This window comes from Rutidosis leptorrhynchoides, chromosome 2 (genome assembly GCF_046630445.1).
Source record: "Rutidosis leptorrhynchoides isolate AG116_Rl617_1_P2 chromosome 2, CSIRO_AGI_Rlap_v1, whole genome shotgun sequence".
Classification (NCBI taxonomy): Eukaryota; Viridiplantae; Streptophyta; class Magnoliopsida; order Asterales; family Asteraceae; genus Rutidosis; species Rutidosis leptorrhynchoides.
The window spans coordinates 557,764,916-557,781,048 of record NC_092334.1 but is presented as its reverse complement, the minus strand read 5'-3'; the positions used below and the strand labels follow the sequence as shown (position 1 = coordinate 557,781,048).

The 16,133-nt window shown below is 34.6% G+C and overlaps 1 protein-coding gene across 1 annotated transcript; it reads left to right on the top strand.

The window, feature by feature from the left end:
* The first annotated feature begins 7,738 nt into the window (after window positions 1–7,738).
* On the top strand, window positions 7,739–16,113 carry LOC139889715 (uncharacterized). Its single transcript, XM_071872651.1, has 2 exons — window positions 7,739–8,245; window positions 15,988–16,113. The coding sequence occupies exons 1-2, from the start codon at window positions 7,739–7,741 to the stop codon at window positions 16,111–16,113; spliced, it is 633 nt and encodes a 210-aa protein (XP_071728752.1).
* The last annotated feature ends 20 nt before the right edge of the window (window positions 16,114–16,133 follow it).

Genomic DNA, 16,133 nt, shown 5'->3' with positions numbered 1-16,133 from the left:
ATTCAACCTTTTTCTAAGGCTAAAGCTTTGGAAGCTGTGAAAAGATACATGATGGAGACAATCGAATTGATGAGACGTGAATATTTTCAAATTGGTCTCGAAGCAAATAGGAAAAGGATTCGAATAACATGTCCGAATCAATACACAGAGGGACTAAAGGATATGAGAATGTTTCAAATGCAATTCGAACCCGAAGGGTTTGTATTTATGAATTCTCAGAAAGAAAAGGTGTTCATCCACACTGAAGAGTTGAACAAATACTCAGATGGTACACTCAAGGCTGCACTGAAGTATCTTAAAATTCGTCAAAGCAAGTTTGATGACATTGACATGAAAATGGGTCTTGGAGAGTTTATAGAGCATATCAGAGATCGTCTGAAGCTCCGGATCCGTACAAGACAGTTTGAGATTCTTCGTGGCCAAAGAAAGAGTAGGTATTTCAAATAAATGGATGAATATCCATTACATGAGGGAGATCCAAGAAAAGCGTGGGGCGTCTAGAAACCTTCTACACAAATTTCAGATAATCAAGTAGAAGTTTCAAAACCAGATGGCACACGATGGAAACTAACGTTTGGACCTCTCAAGATTACTCAATAGGATTATATTGTAAAGTTCACATTTAACACTAAGGGGGAGATTGTTAGGACCCCGAAGTTGTATAGTGTTAATGTCATATAAGCTTAAATGATGGTTCCTTAGAAGAGGGCTATATAAGGAACCTAAGTAGTCCTAATTAGATAGCTATTGCATTGTAACTGAGTTCTAGAAGCTGTGGAATGTAAATCTTATTGATTCTCTCTCATACCGAGTCTCCTTTACACTTACCGAATCTAATTCTAACTTGTATTTTCTTCTAATCTCAACATGATCTGACCTATCATCAACTATATACTCATTTTTGATAGCTTCAATCCACTCTGTCAACCGAGTCATCAATTCGATCGTCGAGTGTCGGATGGCTTCGAGAATGTCTTCAAAGAATTCATTGTAATCATTTATGAATGAAATCATATCAGCATGGGTTGATATGATTGGAATTTCGGAATGCTCTGAAGAAGAGTCTGGCTCCTCTCGAGCTGAAACTGTCGGGAGAGAGCGAGTGTCGACCAGAATATCTAGGCATGGCAGATCATCCTCATCATCTGAAACTGAGTCGTATGACGGGAACTCAACTAAAGTGGCAGGTGAATGAGTTGTGTGTATGTTCTGGTGTCTTGCTTCTCTCCTGATAGGATCAATCTGTATATCTTTGACATCGGTTGGCTCTTCATTTGTTTTACAAAAATGAATCATCAATACTTTGTTAAGATCTTCCATCTTAAGCTGCATAATTTCTTCATGGTGCTCTTGAATAGCTGCTGAGCTGAGCGGGGATATATCAGTTTCTTCCTCCGTTTCTTCCATCTCTTCTTCAATTTCTTCAACTTCCATTTCCTCCTCAGATTCTTCTTCTTCTTCTATTTCTTCTTCGGGATCCTCTTCTTCCATTTCGAGATCCTCATCATACTGTGGCTCAGGTGATGTAATGCTCCTCTCTGTGTCGGTGGCTGATGGTGGAGATTTGCCATCGAAAGTGATCCGGCTGCTGAAAATAGTAAACATCTCTTCCTGTTCAAATAAATAGGTAGGTTGGTCAATTTTGAACGTAACGCACTCCCCATGTGATTGTAAGACCAAGGTTTGATTGTAAACATCAATGACGGTCCTAGTCGTATTCATGAACGGTCATCCTAAAATGATAGGGGTATTAAGGTCTTCCTTAATGTTCATCACTACGAAATCCATAGGATACAAGAATCAGTCGACTTTTACCAAGATGTTCTTAACTATGCCCTTTGGATAACGAATTGTATGATCAGCAAGTTGGATCTTCACTTTGGTTGGTAACAAGTCTCCTAGCTCTAATCTCTTAAAAAGAGAGTAAGGCATAAGATTAATGTTTGCTCTTAAATCAGCCAAAGCGTGAATGGTTCCAGATTGGTAGATAGAACACGGGAATGTGAATCTCCCCCCATCTCCTAGTTTTGTGGGTAGAGAGTCTCTGAGCAATGCCGTGAATTCTTCACTCAGTGGAATTTTGTTGGAATCCGGCATCCGTTCCTTTATAGAGAGAAGTCTTCGAATGTATCTATTCTGGTTAGGAACTATGGACATACAGTCTAAGAATTTTCCATCAATCTTGAAGGTGCCAAGCTTTTCAGGCTTCTCCTTTAGTCTTCCAGGATATGGTACACAAACTGGATTCGGCTTGGGCAGCTACTGAGTGTTGATATTCTTATTCTTTAGCCTTGGTGACCGCCTCCGAGGTGTAGGTACTTCCTTTGGTAGGATAGAATCCATTTGTTTAGCTTCCTCTATGTGGGGGTTTTGGATGGTATTACTAGGAAATTTTCCTTGTGGTCGAGTTTCAAGTTATTGTGATAACTGTTCGAGCTGCAAATCTAGACTTTTCAGTAGCGCGAATTGATTTTTCATGAGTGCTTCCATCTGATCTTGTCTAGATGCAGTCCTCTGATTCAGCTGGTGCAGTCCTTGAATGAACTGGTTCAAGTGATCTTCAGTACTCAAGTTAGTTGCTTTCGTAATCTAGTCGGCGGGAAGATTTTCTTCGAGTGCTGGTCCAGTGAGAGGTAATGGTTGATTGTATGTTAATTACTGTTGAGGGTAAGGTGGTTATCGGAAACGAGGTTGAAATGGTTGGTTGTTCCTTTGAAACTGGTTATTCCTGGTTTGGTTATATCCAAAATTTGCGGACGGGTAGGGTATTGGACGTAATAGACTGATCCGTCAGGGTTATCGTACTTAACGTGGTAATCTTCAATAGGTTATGGGTTGGTACAGTTTGTACAGGCCTGGGCCTGATTAACCTGCTGTGATTGCGTCTTCAATTCTCCGAGTTGTTTGGCTAGAGATTCCATCTTATCCGCGAGGGTTTTAAAGGCCTCTGTTTGATCGTTGAGTGCGGAGAGAGGTGCAAATGATGAAAGGCTTTCACCACTGTTCCAGTCATGATGATGCATTGTCATATTTGCGAGCAATTCCCATGCTTCGTCTGCTGTTTGATTCATCAGATTCCCTTGAGCTGCTGCATCGATCGTCGTCCTATGATTTACCGTAAGACCACTGTAGAAAGTACAGATTTGGGCTGACTTCTCCAATTGGTGGTTGGGGAATTTCTTCAGTAAGGTTTTGAATCGCTCTCATGCGGTGTACAGAGATTCATCATAATTTTGATGAAAATTGATGATGTCCTTTTTAAGCTTGGTTTGCTTGGATAGAGGGAATATTTGGTTAGGAATTTAGTAGCCATTTTTGTCCATGTGGTGATGGAATCGTTCTCCAGTCCTTCAAACCACTTCTGCGCATGATGAGTGAGAGAATAGGGAAACAAATATAGTCAGACTATATCTTGACCCACTCCTTGCTATTTGTAGGAGTTCGAAAGAGAGATGAACTTGTCAAGGTGAGAGTTAGGATCATCGTTCGGTAATCCATGAAATTGACAGATATTTTGGATAAGCTGTACAATGTGATGTTTTAACTCGAACGAGTGACCTTGGATCTCTGGATATCTGATTGGTCCTCCTCGACCTTCAATCGAGGGTTTGGTATTTTTCGCAAGGATGACTCGTAGCGCCATTTGATTAAGCTCTCTGAGTCTTCTTTCCTTACGTGCAGTAGATATAATAGATTCCAAATCAGGTGTATATAGCAACGTTCCTGGTCTAGATCGAGTGTGGGTCATACACTAGGTATGCCGTAAATTTCAGATAGGGAATCTAAAAAAAAGGATTCTAAAAAGGTCCAATTTATCAAAGCTAAGCTAGCCCTAAGATAATTCTGAAGCGAGTCCTTAAGTTAGACTAAGGCAATCTAATCTAAGCTACAGTTAGTTAAGGCAATCTAATCTAAACTAAGGTTAATTATTTTTGGTGGGTTTAATTTTTGGTTCTTGCTGCAGATTCCCATGTTACTTCGACAACAGAGCTTCTTACAAACTATTCAACAAACCTAGTGGCCATGCCGACTACGGAGACGCAGGATCCTTTTGGTTCCAATATAATTGGAGACTATTCGGAAAATCCAACAACCAAGTCCGTGTATAATTGTCTTTCTTAGACACAACCAAATGCTTGCGAAAAGGTTCAATAGAAGCAGTATTGCCTGATACCAGTGATCCCCGGCAGCGGCGCCAAAAACTAGGTTCCCTACTGTTATGGTCAAAATGGACGGTTATATTTTGGTGTGCAGTGTTGTCGGGCCGCACACCATCAGTCGAGGTCTCTCAGCAGGAATATACCCTTGTTTTAAGTTTATAAGGTCGGAGCCTAAATCTACTACTCCTTAGGGTGAGTAAGGAAAGTATGACCTAGGGTCGTTTTTAAGAAAGTCTACAGAATCGAACCTAAAACCTGACAAAAATAACTAACAAGGAGTATTTGTGTTTCTATTTTGGGTTTTCTAATTTTCTAAAGGATAAAATAGATACAGATAGGTAAAATTTGTATTTCAGATAAGGTTAAGGATGCACATGCTATGATTTCGTTAGTTACATTGCTGAGTTGTGTAATGATGGCTCATGGATAGTTGATAACCCTTTACCCGTTATATTGGTGCTACTGCCCCTGTCAGAGGACTGACATGTCACTGGGCATAATGTATGTGGTAGGCTTGAAGATTCTGAAAGAGCAGCAACGCCTCTTCCCTCGACGCTGGAGTAACACAGCTACTTGTTAACACTAGACGGCTCTTTTATTATGAGCGACCCGATAAGGCAGCATATTAATCTATCCACTTGGCCCAAACTTTCTTAAACATAAGCTAAAGTAGCGGGTATCCCTTATCCGAGAGATGTGATATGTTTCCGATGCTTTCGTTAATGATTGGTTTATAAAAATCAGTTAGGTCCTTATTTAAAAGAAATCAACCATAAAGGAACGTCATGGCCAGACAATAGTCTCCATGTAAATGTTCGGTTATCCTAACTGTTCTAATCGTTTATGGGTTTAAACAAACAGTTCCTATTACTAAAGAATCCCTCAGATGGAGTGCAATGTCTGTGGTGAAATGTACTCTTCAACAGTGAGGTCATTTCCATGGCCATACATAGCAGAGGTATAGAGTACTACAACTTTTGTGCCTCCTCGATATACGTACTATGTTTACATGCATAGTAACTACTCTAACATAGCCTGAGGCTGGCCTTGTACTCCTAGTATCAATTAGGGTTTCCATTACAAAAGAACCTCTGACGGAATCCGTAGGGTAGGTTGCCCTACTGCAACCATTGTGCCTCTGACAAACGCCCCATGTATCCGGCATAAGTGTCTTACCAAGGGGTGGCACATATATTGTAATCTGAATCGGGGTTCGCGACTTCCCAATCACATAGCCGATAACCATGTTCTATTAGTCGAAAAATTGATTGAGTTTAATCATAATCGATAAGCATCTCAACAATATCTCATTACAGAATTTGTATATTTAGTCAGCGTAACAACTACATCACAGCATGCACAAAATATAACTACTCGCTAATCATGGAAATAATATCATATATCATATATCAAAGTAATAATAAAAGACATTATAACAAGATAGAGTCAAGATAAAAGTACCAGTATATTAATCGAGTTTCGAAAGTATGAAAGTGACAACTCCGACTCTAGACAGCTTCTTAGTACAATCTTCGGCGTTCGCCTCTGGGTACTTAATTTCCTGCTCGGAGGTGAGAAGGCCTCGAAAAACTATTCTCGAACTAGACTAGAAAACTAACTAAATTTGAGAGTGAATTGAAGAGTGGAGAGTGTGTTGGAAATTGATATAAATGAGCCTATTTATACTAAAATCTGGCCTGGCAGGCCGTCCAAAATCATGGTAGGCCGTCCAGAATGGTAGCAGGCCGTTTAATTAGCCCGTCCAATAGCTGTTGGGCCGTTTAATTTTGTGGTGGTCCGTTTAATTAGGCCATTTATATGGAAGTCCGTTTAATTAATGGCAGGCCGTCCACATAATGTGGCAGGCCGTTTTTAGGGTTTTCCAGGTTTTTGCCGTTTTCGCTCTAGATTCTTCGTTTTAAGTCCGTTTTCGCTGATTCTTTTTGCATTGCCTTCGTAATTACCAAATGTACCAATCTAAGCAAATAAATGCGTATTTTGGCAATAAAGTAGATTACTTTGTTAAATATGGGCCTGATATCGGGGGTAAAAATATGACTTTTTAGCCGATATCAAGTAACAATTCAGGTAAGGTCCAAAAGTCCGGCGACAGTGATCGGAAAAAAAAACAAGGATACCATTGAAGACGAGGAGTCGGGTTGTTGGGAATTTCGAAGGCTATTCCAAGAAAATAATGATGGTGCCTGCACAGATAAAGTTGGCTCTTCAACTTCCAATAACCCTAATAATATCAAGGTGACTTCCCAAGAAACGGCACCTGGTAATGTGCAAGAAACTCAATGTATTGTATTGGGCAATAAAGTAGAGTTGGATGAGCCCAATCTCACGAGTATTGTTAATAATATTTTGGGCCATACTAACCAGGAGAATATTAATGGGATGGGCTAAGAGAAAAAATGTAATGAAGTATTGACTAGTCCATTAAGAAACTATAATATTGGCCCAAAAGATCATCAAAAAACCCAAGAAAATTCAACTGGCCGGTAGACAATAATGTTGACAACTCTGATGGGCTTTCAACACCAATTGGAAAAATCAATTCGAGGAACTGTGCGTCAAAAAACAACTTGAAGGATCATGTGTCAAAAAACATTCCTAAATCCAAGAAACAGAAGGATATTCAAAAGGGGTTATTGTCAAATATAAAAGAGAGAAGACCGGTAAAATTAAGAAGGACTGATGTTGGTCATCTATCCGACGATGGAAATCATCATCACATATGATGCATGTAAAAAATGCAGCAAGAAAGGAACAAACAGACAACATACCCATTAGGTCCAGATGTACTTCTTGTGCGATGAATGACAAAGATATGTCCTTGAAATCGAAGAACAACAGGAGTCAGCAATCAAAATCAAGTTTAAATTGTGTAGGTGCTAACAAAGGTGGTTCAAGCTCCTTCAATTCTATCAATAATGTGATGTATATGATTTTGGGTGTCAATTAGAGCTTAAATGGCATAGAAAGTCCCCTGCACAGTGAGTATGTTCTTCCTATTACTCGTTGTCAATCATTTTATCATGAAGATTATCTTATATAACATTAAAGGATTTGGTGTGGGGAAAGATAGTAAGTTCGGGAAGATAAAAAAACTGATTGTAAATGAAAGGCCATCTTTCGTAGCTTTACAATAGACAAAGTTACATTTAGTTAATGATGTATGGATTAAAATGCTTTGGGGATCAAACGAATGTAAGTTTTTGCAACAAGAGATGATTGGTAAATCGGGGGGGGGACTCTTGATTTGGGATACAAGTTTATTCGAGGCTACTGATGTAATCGTTTTTGACCGGGTAATTGGGGTTCGAGGTAAATGGAAGAGTAATGGAGCTGTGCTTAATGTTATTAATGTGTACGGGCCACATGATGACAATAGGAAAAAACAGCTGTGAGATTCGTTAACTAATTCAATTGTAAATCAAGATGAGGCTTGAGTTTTATGCGGTGACTTTAATGAGGTTAGAAATCAGTCGGGACGATTTAGTTGTGAATATGTTGACAGCAGAGCAAGGCAGTTCAACGACTTTATTCGTATCAATAACCTAATAGATTTACCAATGGGTGGTCGAATCTATACTCGGGTTAGTGATGATGGAATTAAATTTAGTAAGTTGGATCGCTTTCTTGTTTTAGAAAAATTATGTGGATTATGGGTAAACATATCAGTCGTAGCAATGGAAAGATCGAGTTCGGATCACTGTCCTATTATGCTGAAAGATGAAGAGAAGAATTTTGGCCCGAAACCATTTAGAATATTCGATGTGTGGTTAGAAGATGAGGAAATTGTAAAAGTCATAAAAGATGTGTGGGTTGCTCTGATTGATACAAGCATTAGAAGGGACTGTAATTTCATGAATAAATTAAAAAGAATTAAAAATGAGTTGCGAACTTGGAGTAACAAGAAGTTTAGCCAACTAAATGGTGAAATTGAGCTAAACAAAAACATGGCTACACACTTGGAACTCAAAGCCGAAACTGTAGTTTTAAATGATAATGAGTTGGAATCATGGAAAGTTGCAAGAAAACTGTGGTTGGAAAAAGAGAAAATCAAGACTAAGATTGATGTTTGCAGCGGTGTATACGAAATACTATTATTGTTTATTACGAAATACGGCGAAATATGATACAAGTTTTATTTATTTATATAGATGGATATACCTAAACCTTGCTACAACACTTATAGGCAGTGTACCTAATCGTAGAGTAGTGTAGTTTTTAGTAAGTCCGGTTCGTTCCACAGGGAGCTAGTGACGTACTATATTTTTAACAACTATATTTATATAAAATGTATATAATTATATATAGGAATAATAATATATAAAAGGGGGGTTTACCGTTTAATGACCGATTTGTCAATTTTATATTTTAAGCGTAAAGATAAATGACAATAATTAAAGTGTGTAAAATAAATAACAATATTAAAATGACAATAAATAAAATGACGGTAAATAAAAATACTATGAGATATAAAATAGAACAATTATGCTTATTTAAACTTCCGTAACCATGATGTTTGACGTTTTGATTTTACTTTATTACTCTGGGTTAATTGTCCTTTTGTCCTGTATTATTTGAAACCTATCTGGTTTTTATCCATAATAGTCCATCGGTCATAAATATAAAGTGCGAGTGTCCTCATCAAATTACCCTTATACTCGAAGTCAAATATTCCAACTAATTAAAGATTTAAACTATGACGCAGTTATCACTTCTGTCAACAATTACACCAGTTATCACTGTATGTAATCCACCCCTGTTTTGATTAGATATGAATATTAATTTACCCACTTGATCAGTTTGAATAATCAATTACCCAACCTGAATAATTAATTAAATGATTATAATAGATTCCGTATGAATGTCACTAAATAGGACAACCATAATCATTATTAATTATTAAGTTAATTAATTTGAAGATAGGTTCGACTGAGACGACCCGTCCTAATCCATAAGGACGAATACAATAACATATGATTTCATTGCGAGGTATTGACCTCTATATGCGACATTTTTCAAAATCTACATTCATTTTTATAATACAAACCATAACCTTTATTATAACCAAAGGATTTAAACAACATAATAATGATTATCGTTTAGCGATAATCTTAGTCTTACAAACTTTACATGTGATAACAACAACACGATTTCCAACATATTTCACATTACAAATCTTCCGAAATGCAGTTTTATTTTTGACACAAATATGCATACTCCAAATCTTGCTTAAATTCAGCATAATGCAGTGGAAGCTTTTATTTATCACCTGAGAATAAACATGCTTAAAATGTCAACATAAAGTTGGTGAGATATAGGTTTAATGCTAGCAGCGTTAAAAATATAGACCACAAGATTTCATATACTTAAACGTTTTAATAAAAATATTCTAAGTGGTTGAGCACTTGATAACCATACTTAACATTTAATCAACGTCGCATATTCCCTTTATTATGAAATTTCACTACACCGTACCAAGTGTAGTCACCGAAACGAAGTACTGTGCAACTGTTGAATACTGGTCGTCCAGTCCGGTTGGGGTTGTCAGGCCCAATAGATCTATCAATAGGATTCGCGTTTACAATACCGCATGTAAATAGTAGTTACCAAGCTACAGGAAAGTATGCCAGTGGTACAACTCAACGTAGAATATATTTTTAATCACTTGTGTCCATAACGTAAATCATAAAATGCATTATTCTCATCCCGAAATATTTAGAGTTTAAAAATGGGACTATATACTCTCTTTTGCCTTGAAGATATATAACACGACCTGGTCTCCGATAGATATCACGAACCTAACCATATATAATATATCAACATGTTTTCTTTTCAATTAATCGTTACATATATACTTATAATACTTTTAATATCTATTAGTCCGTAGTTAGCAGTCCGATGTTAGTGGTCCACAATTAGTTGCTTAATAAATAAAGACCCCATCGTATTCGTATTGATCAGAATTAATCTTGACCCATGGTACCGTGTTGTCAAATGGCGTATTGTGTACATGGTGTCTTATGATTTAAAATCGTGACCCAAAGTACCATATTGTCAAATGATGTGTTGTGTACAATCATGAGGTCTTATAATTAATCTTCACGTGTTGTTTACGGGTGGTCCTGAAATATATAAAATCAAATTATGAGTAAATATATATAAAATATCATATTAATTAGCAAAGATATGATTAGTTTAGTTTTACTCAAAATATTTTCGTAGCTAAACTAGCTTCGGATACCCGATTTTGTTTTAGCCGTAGTTTCTTCAATACAACTCCGTTTTTGTTGGTTCAACTTGCCACTTCCTTGGATCGAGCCATTATTTATGAATATGAACAGTAAATACCTTGGTTTGTATTCGAAATCACAGGTTATAGGTCAAACTTAGGTGAATCTTATGAAAGTGGTCATTTCCGTCGTAAAAACAACATCTAAATGATCATTTTTAAAAATACTTACACTTTGAGTTAAACCATGAGATTTTTATATGTTAACATATTCATAAGAAATATCATTTTTTCAGAATATAAACTTCCAATTCAAAGTTTAAGATGGTTTTTAATTATCCAACCCAAAACAGCCCCCGGTTGCACTCCGACGACGTAGATTCAGTTTTAAGGTGTTCTTTGTAAAATCAAGTTGTATCTTGTTAAGTTAGCATATCATTATGATATATTACAGGTCTTGAAGTATTTTAAAAGTCAAGTTAGAAGGATCTATTTAGTTTGCGAACAAGTTTGAAATCATTCAAACTATGTTCTTGTTGTTATAATTTATAACTCAAAATAAGATAGCTATATAAATACGAATCGAATAAGATTATGAATAAGGTTACTACCTCAAATTACTTAGATAAAGCAACTAGAAAGGATGTATAACTCTTGATCCTAAAGAGTGGTGAAGTTGGATTGAAAGATTGGAAGTAAACTTAGAATATAGACTTGAAATGAAAGTAATATCTTGTAGTGTTCTTGTTTGATCTTAATATGATGGTTATTAAGGTGATTCTTGAGAGAGTTTTTGCTAGATTTCTCAGAGGTGAATGAAGCTTACAAGTAGGTGTTTTTAGCTAGAGAAAATGTGTAGTAAAAATGAAAATGGAATGGAGTATAAATGGTGGTGAAATGATGTATAAGTTTGTAATATTGTGTAAAAGTCTTGTAATATGCCAAGTTCATTAATCATGCATGCTAAGATCTATAATTTACTGACTCATGGCTGCTAATAAAGTGATTGTAATGTGTATATACCAATAGTAAATACGTATAGAAGCTGGGTATGATACGGTTACATATACCCTTGATATACTTGTAGAAATCTTGAGGAAACGGAACTAGAATTCAAATATAACTATCTTTTGTGAATATACTTATATTGTTTTATGTATTTAAGCCCTTTAAAAGTGATTAAATATGTATTTATATGATACTTGTATAAGCATTATAGGTTATAGGTATATATGTCAAAGAATGTTACGAATAGGTACCGTTTTGAAAACTTAAGTTAGTAGTCTCAAAGTATACTTATAACTCATTGTTATTAATACACAATGAGATGTTAAACCATCCTTAAATCAAGTTAAATATGTATAAATACATATATGTACACAATCGTATAATTATCGTATGTTATATAGTTCGTGATATCATCGGTCAAATTGGACGGTCAAACGTTGTGTAAAACTCTTTTCAAAAACACAAGATTCAACAATTTGGATTTCTTATCATGTTAGTAATGTTTAATTTATGTAAATATTAATCTCATATGTATAAAACGATCGGAAAAATCCGGGTCGTTACATCGACAGACTCCAATGAGTTGTCACTCAATTAGACAATACCTCCCATCTATTAATAGTCCATAGTCATATGCCCACAAGTGTCGGTCTTTTGTTCAAACATTAATTATGGTACAAAATCTAATAACCCCGTCTTTAATATTTAGTCTAACATCACGATTACTTCGGCTTAAATAAGCATAATAATAACTTAGTTACGAGACATTAATTTAAAAAGGAAGAACATAGCTTACAGTGGTGATTAATCGCGTAGCGTTACCCGGACATAGTTTCAACTTACAAAACCTTAAAACATTTCTTGCATTAACCCAATTATTATTAAACTTAATTTAAACTTTAAATTATAAATATAAATATATATAATTCTTACAGAGGAAGAAATGAAAAGAGAGTGTCAACAACTCGTCCAAAATCGTGGTATTTATAGGACATGGCCAACTTCTGATGCCCATGCTATCGCATGGGCTTTGTGCCTATATGACATGCAATCGCATGGTTACCTGATCCAGCTCACAATGCTTTGTTGTTCAGGATCTTGGAATTGTCCTTGAATATCCTCTAGGTTCTCAATTGTGAAATCGGGTTCAAAAGATGGATTATCGAAAATTTGAATTGGAGTACTTGTTTGATTTGATGATGATTCTAAAGAAAAATCAACGGCGACAATATTGGCTAGATGTCTTGATCGGGTTACATGTGGTGAACGTATAAAAGGTGGTGAACGTTTTGCTCGGTGCATTCACTGAATATCCTATTAGTTATAAAAATAAAAATTATATAAGTTATCAAATTAATAGACTTTTCAACTTTTGCCCACGTTTTGAATAGCCAAAAGATGCAGCAGGGAGCCAGGATCCTTTAAGTCGGAAAATCCACAACTCAGCCACCAACAAATCCAACTATTACTACGAAGCAGAAAATTTTGGATGTCTATCAATTTAACCGCTTAAAATAATTTTTCGTCGAAATTTAAAGAAGATAAAAATCTATGTCCTAAAAACTAGAGCGTAGAAATGAGAAAGAAAAAGCGCGTCGAAAAACGTCGAAAAATAAAAAGTCGCAAAATAAAAATAAGAAAGTAGAGCGTCGAAACTTAAAAGTCTAAAAACTAAATATTAAAAGTTGCGTCTAAAGGTATTAAAGCTTAAAAGGAATTCTATATCTAAAACGGCAATAACTTAATTAGGTACTAAAATCTATTAAATATTAAAGCGATAAGCGGCGTCGTAAAATTCTAAAGTGCCTAAATCTTAATCTAAAGAAAAAGCACTTAAGGGATTTTACTGCAAAGCCTAAAAATCTAGAAATATAAAAGTTTCTACGGCAAGATACTAAGTTTAAAATTAATTACGAACGATAAAAATACAAATTACGAATTAAACGATTAAAATATAAAATATTATAAAAATGATAAAAATATTATATTTATATTATTATTTTATAAAAATATTATTTTATATAATTAATAATAATAATAAAACTTAATAATACAAATTATATATTAAAACTAAAATTATAAACTAATTAATTAATTAAAACCCTAATTATAATTATAATTAAAATAATAAACCCTAACGTAATTAATGCTTTAAGGATTCTGACTAGTCAAATCAATCCATGCGAACGCATGAGATTCCTGCAGTCCTACCATGCGATCGCATAGTCCAGTTTACCAGAAACAGATTTGGGCTCCGATCAGGATTCGGCCCAGTTTTAATTTTAATTATTATATTTTTTCTGATTTTAATTTATACAAAATATATAAAGAAAATATTTATTAAAATAAACTTATATTTTAAAATCTAAAAATAAAAATACTTTTTAAAGACAAAATCTTAAATATATATATATATATATATATATATATATATATATATATATATATATATATATATATATATATATATACATATATATATATATATATATATATAACACTTATTAATAATAAAAAATGTTATTACAAAATTAGAGAAAAAAATATAGCGTTTCTCACCGAGTCCCCGGCAGCGGCGCCAAAAACTTGATGTTTGCAGTGGTGTATACGAAATACTATTATTGTTTATTACGAAATACGGCGAAATATGATACAAGTTTTATTTATTTATATAGATGGATATACCTAAACCTTGCTACAACACTTATAGGCAGTGTACCTAATCGTAGAGTAGTGTAGTTTTTAGTAAGTTCGGTTCGTTCCACAGGGAGCTAGTGAATACGTACTATATTTTTAACAACTATATTTATATAAAATGTATATAATTATATATAGTAATAATAATATATAAAAGGGGGGTTTACCGTTTAATGACCGATTTGTCGATTTTATATTTTAAGCGTAAAGATGAATGACAATAATTAAAGTGTGTAAAATAAATAACAATATTAAAATGACAATAAATAAAATGACAGTAAATAAAAATACTATGAGATATAAAATAGAACAATTATGCTTATTTAAACTTTCGTAACCATGATGTTTGACGTTTTGATTTTAATTTATTACTCTGGGTTAATTGTCCTTTTGTCCTGGATTATTTGAAACCTATCTGGTTTTTATCCATAATAGTCCATCGGTCATAAATATAAAGTGCGAGTGTCCTCGTCAAATTACCCTTATACCCGAAGTCAAATATTCCAACTAATTAAAGATTTAAACTGTGATGCAGTTATCACTTCTGTCAACAATTACACCAGTTATCACTGTATGTAATCCACCCCTGTTTTGATTAGATATGAATATTAATTTACCCACTTGATCAGTTTGAATAATCAATTACCCAACCCGAATAATTAATTAAATAATTATAATAGATTCCGTATGAATGCACTAAATAGGACAACCATAATCTTTATTAATTATTAAGTTAATTAATTTGAAGATAGGTTCAACAGACTCCAATGAGTTGTCACTCAATTAGACAATACCTCCCATCTATTGATAGTCCATAGTCAAATGCCCACAAGTGTCGGTCTTTTGTTCAAACATTAATTATGGTACAAAATCCAATAACCCCGACTTTAATATTTAGTCTAACATCACGATTACTTCGGCTTAAATAAGCATAATAATAACTTAGTTACGAGATATTAATTTAAAAAGGAAGAACATAGTTTACAGTGGTGATTAATCGCGTAGCGTTACCCGGACAGAGTTTCAACTTACAAAACCTTAAAACATTTCTTGCATTAACCCAATTATTATTAAACTTAATTTAAACTTTAAATTATAAATATAAATATATATAATTCTTACAGAGGAAGAAATGAAAAGAGAGTGTCAACAACTCGTCCGAAATCGTGGTATTTATAGGACATGGCCAACTTCTGATGCCCATGCGATCGCATCGGCTTTGTGCTTATATGCCATGCGATCGCATGGCTACCTGATCCAGCTCACAATGCTTTATTTTCTAGTTTGCCGACACTTTATTTAAATATATATATAATATAATATATATAATTTTATATAATTATATATATATATATATATATTATATTCTTATGCATAGTTGACTTGTAATTTTAGCTCCGTTGACTTGCGCGTTGATGCTCGGTTTATGTCCCAGTTCCAGATTTTCGAACGTCCTTTCGTACGCGTAGATATCTTGTACTTTGCGTTTCGCGACTTGTACTCTTGTAATTTTTAGACGTTTCTCATCAATAAATTGAACCACTTGGATTGTATCTTGTACATTTGAGCTTTTTGGTCATTTGCGTTTTCAAATCGTCGTTTTCTTCTTTTGTCTTCGCACTTATTTATTTAAACGAATATTACATAAAAATAGAACAATTGCAACTAAAAGCTTTACATATTTGAAGGATATTGCGCCTAAATATATGTTCATTTGAAGCACTATCAAAGATGTTAAAACAAAAATCGAGAGTTCGTTGGGCAATCGAGGGGGATGAAAATACGAAGTTCTTTCACTCAATCATCCGTAATAGGTATACCAAATGTAATATTCAAAGTCTCACTATCAATGGAAATTGGAATGAAAATCCGCAGGATATTAAATTCGAAGCTTTCAATCACTTCAAACGAATATTTGTAGAACCGGATAACATGAGACCGTCATTGGAGGATCTTGATTACCCTTCTATTTCTGTAGACGAAGCTGCTGCCCTCGAATAACCATTCTCTGAAACTGAAAT

Excerpts from the sequence above, each read along its gene's own strand:
- LOC139889715 (XM_071872651.1), top strand. The coding sequence starts at position 7,739 with ATGGGTGGTCGAATCTATACTCGGGTTAGTGATGATGGAATTAAATTT. Across the intron at positions 8,246-15,987 it reads AAATCAAGACTAAGATTGAT|GATATTAAATTCGAAGCTTT; the intron begins GTTTGCAGCGGT and ends GAAAATCCGCAG.